At 45.9% G+C, this 9,810-nt stretch overlaps 1 protein-coding gene across 6 annotated transcripts in view; it reads right to left on the bottom strand.

Annotated features, from left to right (window-relative positions):
- Positions 1-6,750: 6,750 nt before the first annotated feature.
- Positions 6,751-9,810, bottom strand: part of trim13 (tripartite motif containing 13) — a 4,351-nt gene continuing 1,291 nt past the window's right edge. Inside the window, exons 2-3 of one of the 6 annotated variants that reach the window (XR_010037227.1) lie at positions 7,016-8,621; positions 6,751-6,933 (exon numbers count right to left, since the gene is read on the bottom strand). Coding sequence is in view for 4 of the 6 variants with exons in the window: in XM_063213897.1 (XP_063069967.1) it covers positions 7,362-8,621 (1,260 nt within the window). In the remaining 2 variants the exon portion in view is untranslated. The other 5 variants (XR_010037226.1, XM_063213900.1, XM_063213898.1 and 2 more) reach the window with 5 other exon arrangements.

Genomic DNA, 9,810 nt, shown 5'->3' with positions numbered 1-9,810 from the left:
TTGTATTGCCAATGTAATTTTAAAGATTGCTTCACAAAATGTGTCATATTTCATGTGAAACTGTATAACATTAATTATATCTCTATATAATAATTATATAGGTTCCCCACCCATGCCTTTGCCACTAGCATAACTGGCATAGCACATGAGTGGGCAGCCGTGGCCTAATGGTTATGGCTTTAAATCAGAGGGTTGCAGGTTCGAATCTCACCCATGACCCTTCCACTCCCACACGCGCTCAATGTCAGAGGTACCCTTGAGCCAAGGCACCTAACCCTAACACACTGCTCCAGGGCCTGTAACCAATATCCTGTCAATAACTGTAAGTCGCTTTGAATAAAAGCGTACGCTGAGTGTAATGTAATGAAATGTACTGTAATACATGATGGAGTTACGGGTAGTTATACACCTCCAGTAGCGTCCATGTGCAGACGGCCATTATAGCAGGGGGTCAGGGGTCAAGATCAAGGTCATCCATCGATCATCAAGGTGACCCATCCGCGGTGAAGAGCAGGAGAATACTGGAGCATCTCTGGCATGGTGTAGTTGGGCAAACGAGGATTTTGAATGTGCGTGTGCGTTTGTGAGTGTGTTAGTGTGCAAGTGGCCTGCATTTTCATGGGGTCCACAAATTCTAGTGACATATGGTGGCTGTGCACACGTGTGCTTGTGCCCATGTGCATGTGTCCTGTATGTATGTATGTGTGTATGTACTGTTGAAAGTGTGTGTGTGTGTGTACATTGTGTTCATCTGATTTCGGACACTTGAACCCAGTTCTGACTCGACTGGCCAGACTTCACCTACTGCTTGTGTGTGTGTGTGTGATGATAATGTCCGCTTAAACCAAACTGTATGCACTAAACAGTTATACATTAGACAGAAAAAAAACCATTCCTCACACCTGTTCTGTTGGACTATAAATACAGACAATAAATAATAATTTAAGATTTTAAACAATAAATTATTTCGGATTATCATTCAGCATTTGAGATTATTATTATTATTATTATTATTATGTGTATGCTCATGTAAAACTCTGGAGACGAGGTGGCACACAATATTCTTTTTGATTAATTTTACGCACACACATGCACATGCACATGTCGTGTATATTATACACAATATATGCGCCTGGCCTCTGCATAATGCGCATTGCATTACATAACATCACACCATATGCAAGACATTGTGTAATGGAGAGAATTGACATGTTATGGGCGGGTGTGTGTGCGATGAGAAATGCATTTTGTGTGTGTGTGTGCTATGAGAAATGCATTGTGTGTGTGCATGCATGTGGGAAATGCATTGTGTGCGAAGCAGTGCTGAGGATTTAGGCCTCATCGTGTGTCCATGGGTCACACGCGGCAGTTTGTGTGTGCGCGTGTGTGTTTGTGTATAATGTGTGTGTGTGAGAGAGAGTCGGAGTCAGCGAGTGCAAGGAGGAGAGGATGATCGGCCAGTGTGGGGTTTGCCTCCAGATCTCCCCCAGGGGCCTCACCTGATAGGCTGGCTGCAGAGTAGGGGCCATGTCTCATTGGCTGGGCTGCTGTGCAGGGGTGGGGCATCACGTTGGCCAAAGGTTGAAGCAGGAAGTGATGTTCGCACCTGACAGACCACAGCAGCTCTCTCTCTCTCTTCCTTTTTCTCTCTCCCTGACAACCACAGCAGCTTTTGCTCTCTCTCTCTCTCTCTCTCTCTCTCTCTCCCCATATTTATCTGTCCCTCTCTCTCTCTCTATTCACTTTTCTCTTTTTCTGTCTCTCCCTCTATCTCTGTCCCCGTCTTGCTCCCTCTATCTCTCCCACTACAGTCCCCCTCTTTCTCTCCCTTGTCTATGCTCTCTCCCTCTCTATCTTTCTCTCTCACGCTCTCTCTCTCTCTCTCTCTCTCTCTCACACACACACACACACTTTCTCTCACCCCCCCCCCTCCTTTCTCTCTCCCACTGTGTTGGTGTGTGTGTGTTTATATGTGTGCATATTGTGTGTGTTTGTGTATGTGTGTGTGTTTATATGTGTGCATATTTTGCGTGTGTGAATGTGTGTGTGCATCGGTATACGCTGTTCACTCATGCCACCCTCTGTCTGTGTTTCAGATCGATGAGTCCTGGATTGGCCTCAGCCCCGAAGACGAGGAAGGAGGAGAGAGAGGAAGGGAGACAGCAACAACACGTGTGTGTGTGTGTGTGTGTGTCGGAGAGGCCTGCCTGAGTGATGCTGTAGCAGCATAGAATGGTTTGTGGAGATGCTGAGATACAGGCCATGCTGTGCTGCAGCAGTAATACTCTGGAACACAGCAGACACGGGCATGTGTGTGTGTGTGTGTTTATTGCTGTTATACATGTATGACCACTGACGGGCTGCAGCCTCATCGCTTAAGTGTGTGTCTGCTTCACTGTAGCAGCACGTAAATATTGGAGTTACTCGAAAGGCTGAAGCCTCCAATATTGATTGTGCTGCTGGAGTGCGGTGGAGCGTATTCCACGCCAACTCTGTCCCCACGGAGGGGGACCTGCTCCCTCCGTCACAGGTGGACCACTCAGGGACACAGCTAGTCAGCCTCCATCGCCTCCATCACCATCACTCTGACAACCACCTTCATCAGCACCGTCATCATCATCATCATCATCATCATCATCATCACTCTGACAACCACCCTCATTGTCACCACCATTACCATCGCCACCTCGACTACCACCATCATTATCATCACCATGACTACCATCATCGTCACCTTCACCATCACTATCCTCGCCATCCTCACCTGCACACAGGTTAGAAAGGAGCTTTGCTAGTAGCCTTATATTATATAATATACTATATTTTATAATATCACTCGCAGGTGTTTTTGTTATGTTAATGGTAATGAGCAATATACATCTTTGTGTGTTTGGTTATTTTTGGATACTTTTGCTTGTATGCTGGGGGTAAAAAATAAAACCTGAACATTTCAACCTGAAAAGTGAAATCTGCGTCGTTTATTTTTATGAAGAACAAATAATTTACTTTATTTTGGAATGAGACTCCAGGGTTTTTAATGTGATGATGAACTGATGATGTATGTATTATACTAAACTAAGCCGCAAGCTGCACTAGTGGTCTCTCGGGCCACGGCTCGGGTGTTTGAAGCTGAGCTCGTCCGCGGATTGCAAGCCCAGAGTCGCCCACCGACGGCAGATGACCAGCGAGGACCGCGCTCTCTTCTCAACCCCTCAAAAGACGCCACATGTAGGCTACAATAGTGTGCATACTAGTCTACACGGTCAACCTTACGGTGTAACTATTTTTCCCTTAACATCAAACTATTTGAAGCAGGCTGTCTTTATTTACGCCGAGTAACTTGTGTGACATATTTTACTCTATCTTTATAAGCGCTCAGTAAGTGGTGTGGTTTTCCGGAAAGTTGACTTCAAGAGTTTCAATTTTTCCTCTCACACATCTGGGCATTTATTATAGGGCTACGTATAGCTGACGCCGCTTTGTGAACTGCAAAGGCCTAATGCGTGACCGTTTCAAACCTATCATAATAAATAAAGTGGAGCGCGCAGTAGATAATTTCACAGCGGTGTGTGCGTGTACGCTTTCTGTTTTAACCAGTATAGACTACTCGTTCCATGTCCGGGAAATAGGCTGGTGCTGTGGGTGGACAGTGGGATTAACAAACTGCATAGGCCTAAAGAACGGTCTCAGTACGCGTGCTGTTGCTGTCACGAGCGCTGAACAGTAAATATAAATACCTGAAATTAGCCTACGCCATGTGGGTCAGCCCAGTCCTGAATTAAAAAAAAAAAAAAACCACATTGTAAGGGCCTGGAAGTTGATGTTAATTAATGGCACATATACTTTACATGTTCAAAGTCAGGTAATACCAGTCCTATAGGCTAGGCCTACTTATAAGAAGAAGCCTATGAACACATACATTTAGAGGAAAGTGAAACAACTTCGCCTCACTGGGAGACCTTCAAACACACACACACACACACTCAAATTTGCAATGGCATCGCGACGTCAACTGATCCTTATACGCAGTTGAAATTGCTATAAAAAGGCACTAAGGGAGACGTAATATTTTAAGAATTTTAAAGACTTATATTTAATTTATTATATTGTTTCTACTTATACCTAAAATAAATTAATTCAAACTGGACATGTTTGGTCAATGGACATAAATTCGTGTGCGTGTGTGTCACCTGCGCGCAAAGGAGTAAAACCTGTTTTATTCTACATTTTACAATTAATATGCAGTAATTCAAAACAGTCATTTTATTGCTTTTTATTTTCTGCCAACCCTACGAGTCTTAAAATAGCCAACAAATATGTGTTTTTCAACTGTTGTTATTTTCTTTGACCAGCTCTCGGTATATTACGCACAAGCCATGTTTCCTATTTGACAAAATTCAACGAATTAAAAAGAGAGAAAGATCTATGTGAATCATTTTGCCCTTACAACGACTTAATTTTAAATGTCTATTTAACTTACTTCACTCTGTGCATTGTGATATTTATTTAATTTGGCGCGGGCGCACAGACACAACTTTACCATACATTCCCGTCCACCTTCACTTTTTGGTTGATGATACCAGAGACAGTCTGGTTAGTAATTAAAACGGCTCTCAAATTTCTCAGTTATTTAATTGTGAAAGAGGACATCGAGAGGGACTGTGTGTGTGAGTTGGCGCGCGCGCGTGTGTATGCGTGTGTGTGTGTGTGTGTGTGTAAGAGAGAGAGAGAGAGAGAGAGAGAGAGAGACGTGTGTGGGTCAAAGACGTCCAACATGTTCTTCAGTGCAACGGATACTTTTTGAAATTATTTTTTTTGGCTTGGCTTTCATGCATTCACTTTTCAAAAAATGTTTTGAAATTTCATGTTTTTCACAGTTACAGTAAGCAAAAGCATCTGTTAGCACTGAAGGACAATGTCATGTTGGACGTCTTTGACCTGTGTGTGTGTGTGTGTGTGTGTGTGTGTGTGTTAGAGAGAGAGAAATATATATATATATATATATCTTGGAGCACTGAAGAGATGGGAGACAGAGGTATATGATGGATTGGGGGGTGGGGGCTGTGATATCAATAAACATGCATTTGCACTTAAATAAAATATAATTAAACAAACACAAAATATAATAAAAAGCAGTGAGGAAAGAAGACTATAATGCTAGGCCTACATAACTACAGTCAGCGGCATTGAAAGTGGCTATATATCTGTCCTCCGCCTTTGAATCCAATTGCAGCGTTTACGCATTGTGCATTATTCTAAAAATGGCTTTGGAAATTATGTTTAAAATATTTAAAATAGACTTGGTAGTTTGTCACAGTAAAACACAAGGCTTTCTTTTGCCTAACATCAAAGATATTGAAAGGCGTTGGAGAAAACACACTCCCGTGCCAATGTAGACCAAATGACAAACTATCATTTTTCTTCGTTGACTTTCTTTCATTCGATATATTTGAACTTCATAACTATTTATATTTATTCAATGTGTTAAACGAAGGGGGGATGAACTCAAACTAAATTTTCTTTGATCTGCAGTTTGCCCGGTAACAGGCGGCTATATATATACGTGCTGTGACGTGTGCAGGCTGCCACGGTCAGTAGTGACGACATGTGCTCATTTTCTGAAGTGATCCGTGGATTTCTGTCAGAGTTTCAGTTGAAAAAACAGTCAAGCAAATGATCAAAGTAATAAACATGAAGTAGGCATTTTACACAGAGACACGGTGGACGGTTCTTCCCGCCACCTGAACAGGTGCCCTGATGTGGCATGCAGCCCGTGCACCCTGCACTGAGGGGGGAAATACACCCGTGCTGACGGTTGGATGTGGAGGAGGATTTGTTTTTTTCCCTTTGGAAAAGACACGCCAGGTCGCGAGGTGGGACATTATTCTGAAATGAAGGGCTTTTCCAAACGGACATCACTGCAGACACGGGCACCGTGTGTGTGTGTGTGTGTGTGTGTGTGTGTTTGAAGGAGAGGGTACTGAGTTCACCCTTTGCCTTCATCATCACTCTTGGGACCATGCTGCGGAAAACGACACACACACACACACACACACACACACACACACACACACACACACACACACACACACACACCAGCTTCTCCTGGGTCGACTCATAAGCCTAATAATAATAATAATAATAATAATAATAATAATAATAATAATAATAATAATAATAATAAACAACGGTAGGCCTATATTTAATCGGAGAAATTGGGGTAACGTAGCCTATAATTCCTCGGCATGTTTTAGAATCTCAAATGAAGAATGACCAAAGAGTCATGATAGGCTATCTATTTTCGTTTAAGGTGGTACATAAAACCACCATCACTAAATAATAATAAAATGAGTAGCCTAGTCTATATAACAAAAGGAAAACGTTGATGACATAACATAAAAATGGTGACATGGAATGTCGAATGATGAGATGTTGTCGCGAGTCCAAGCGTATGGATCCCTCCCGCGGTTATGTAACGCTGCCTGCGGGAGGGATGGTTAAAACCACACAGGCAACGGGTGATGCCGAGACAGATCATTAATATTTCCTGCAAAAACGAAAATGCTACACATTTCATGATAGGATTTATTTTCCCTATTTATAACCTTGGTGTGTGTCTCAGTTTCTTTCCCGACAGTGTCTTTGGTGAGCTATCACCATCCAGGGAAGGGAGGGACCGACTGAGCGCGTGCCTGGCTGGACAGTGAGGGCATTCAGTCTTACGTAAACAAACACATGAACCGAAAAATATAAGAGATTACGAAAATGTTTTATTATTTTAACAAAAAACGTGAGGCTAGATAAATAATCGCAATGTGCCTGGAAAAAAACGGGTGAGTTTTAAGGGAGGGAGACTGAACAGGTTCACACGTAGACGAGTCTGTTGGAAGGACTGAACGGGAAGGAGCATGGCCTGAAACAGAACATACACATCTTGAACGAATAAAACATACAAACAAATTAAAAGGTTAAAAAAGACGCACAAAACAGACAACTTTGGCCTACATGTCCTTACCCGGTGATCTAAAGTGACCAGCTGCAAAAAAAGCTTGCCTTCAGTGGAGAAAATAGTTCGGTTGTGCAGTGATTGGCAGGTGAAAGTGTGGTGCAGTGTCGTTAAGGTCATCTTTAGGCTCCATCCTGGAGGACAGACGGTGCTGTAACATTGTCTTCTATGGTCCATTTAACACCGACATGTTTTCTCAGTTTACAAATCACAATGATCCGTATTTCTCTCACCGAGTTGAGGAGAAACGGTAAAAACTTTTTTTCTGACTCAGACTCAGGGTGGATGTCAAGTGTGGTCTACTGGTGTGCTCACCGCACCCTCTACAACTCGACAGGCTGTGTGTGTGTGTCAGTCAGCTGATGAAGTCGGCACTCGTGTTGATGAGGTTTAGGATGCAGCTCTCGCACAGCTCCCTCGCAGACGCCCACAGCGCGAGAGCCTCTCTACAGAAGCACGTGGCCAGGTGGAGCAGCTCATCTGGGTCGGGCAGGTACGCCAGGTAGGTTCGGCTCAGGGCGGGAACTCTTTCAAACGGGGTGTTGGCGAGGCAGTCCGGTGGAATGAGAGCCGTGCCCGACAACAGGCACAGGCAGGCGAGCAGCACGAGCGTCCAGAGCGCTTTGGACAAGAACTGTGGGATAGCAGCCGGGGTGGCACGTGGAGACCGGTGACGACTGTTGTTGCTCTCGTGAGGAGCGCAGAGCGTGTCAATGTCGCCGAGCTTCACGGCGTCCCACTGCTGCACGTCAAAGTCCCGGACGAGGGGCCCCACGTCAACGTCATCGCTCCGTGGCGGAGAAGGCAGCGGGGTCTCTTTGATCACGCGCAGTGTCTCGCGAAAGTCCTGCATCTGCTGGAGGAAAGCGAGCGGGTCCGTCAGGGACCGGAATGACTCGGCGATGCTGAGCGCGCGCCTCTTCTCTTCCAGCACAGCGCGCAGCTTGCCGATCTCGGGGTCGTAGGTCTGCATCACCGTCAGCTTCAGAGTCTCGAAGTCGGACAGGATCTCGCTGCGCTTGTGCTCCAGTGCGCGCAGGAGTTTGTCCATGTACTCGGCGACTCTGTCCGCATCTCTCGACACGAGCTGTAGTGCCTTCTTCTTGTTGCCCTCAAGGGCTTCTAGGCACGCGAGCACGTCGTCCTCGGAGCTTTGCCAGCTCTCGAGACCCCGTGACAGCTCCTCAAAGGCGTCTCGCTCCTGCTCGTAGGCGTCCTGCAGCGCGCGGAACGTGTGCCCTTTGTGGTCGCCGGTCGTGGCGCAGAAGCCGCAGATGAGCTTCAGGTCGGTGGCGCAAAAGATGTTGAGCGGCTGCCCGTGATGCTCGCGACAGAGGGACATTTTCGGAAGCACTACGCGAATCCGGTTATACTTTTCAACTATCCCCCGCAGAGAGTAATTGACCTGTAAGCTCGCTATCCCGTTGTGCGAGGTTTCTTTGCGGCACGTAGGGCATCTGAACGGAGGGCGCCACGCGGGTCCGCGCTGTCCGTCCAGGATGCCCTCGAGACATTTTCTGCAGAAGCTGTGGGAGCACGGCAGCACGCGAGGGTCCTCGAAGAGACAGCAGCATATTGGGCACGTGAGGTCCTCCTCCAGCAACTCCATTGTTTTCTGAAAAAAAAGGAAAACATGACGTGAGAAAAACATACAGAAATAGCCTAGTATAGCCTACATATATAAAATGCGCGATCATCAGTTGTGATACAGGCGCGCTGCCCAGCTGGTTCGAAGCATTGCATAATGCTACGTAAGGACTGCTGCCAGGCGAAGCTGTCAATTTGCGCGCCAAAGTGAATGAAATGCCAGAAATAGAGGCGGTTGAATTCTTCCCCTCGATGCAAAACCACCAGAAAACGACTGGCACGTCACTTCAACCACAGATGTATGCAACATACTGTAAAAGGAGTAGCTTGGTTTAAAAAAAAAAACACACCAACGACAGTGTTGTCTCTTCAGAAAACCATTTTTCATTCAAAGAGTTGTGATGACCGCTTCTCTCTTGTCGACCTACTTTTATTCGGGGTGCCCTCGTTGGAACGTTATTCTTCCAGGCGATAAGTCACGCGATCCTGAAGAAGAGTACACAACACTGCATCCCCCTCCTCCTCATCCTCTAAATATAGCGCGAAATCATCGCCACAGTTAAGTTTTCGCTCATGGAGAAGTCGATTTCGCAACTGCCCCATCTTCAAGCCCGTCCAAACACCCCTTTCTCCCTCTCGTTTCTTAAGTCGGGAAAAATCACACGCACGATGGAAAAAATATGTCACGTCGTTCACCATGTCGGTGAAACCGGTAGGACTTGACACTGTCAGCCGTTAGCAATTTGAAGTGAAGAGCTGCCGTCCTGCTGCTGCCTCGGCACCGGGCTCGTTATGACAGATTTGTGCGGACGGGGAGCAACATGCAATTGGAGCACAGAATCTCACCAGCTGCCGGAGCGCACTGCGTTCTCCACGCAATCATGGCGCTTGTTGCTGTGCAGACTTTGCCTTTCCCGCGGTGAAATGATTAACCTCTTCGTGTCTGCAGAGTAGTTCTGCCGGGATTAAAACTGTCATTTACGACGATGTGTCTAATACTTTTAGGTGAGATGTCTGTCTGAATCCAGAGCAGTTGCTGAGGACAGATGGCCGGCCGATGGTTCGCGGGAGGCACTCTCCACTTGGCAGAGAATTCCCCGCTTTTCTCCAGTGAAGCATAAATTCAGTTGATCCCCAACACATGTGACAGGGAGGGGGTATGAGGGTGGGGGTTGGTTGTTGCTATGCAAAACATGACAACGTGAGAGTCTGTCCAC

Source organism: Engraulis encrasicolus, chromosome 13 (genome assembly GCF_034702125.1).
Source record: "Engraulis encrasicolus isolate BLACKSEA-1 chromosome 13, IST_EnEncr_1.0, whole genome shotgun sequence".
NCBI classification, from domain to species: domain Eukaryota; kingdom Metazoa; phylum Chordata; class Actinopteri; order Clupeiformes; family Engraulidae; genus Engraulis; species Engraulis encrasicolus.
The sequence above is the reverse complement of the archived record's forward strand: the minus strand, read 5'-3'. Positions and strand labels throughout refer to the sequence as shown.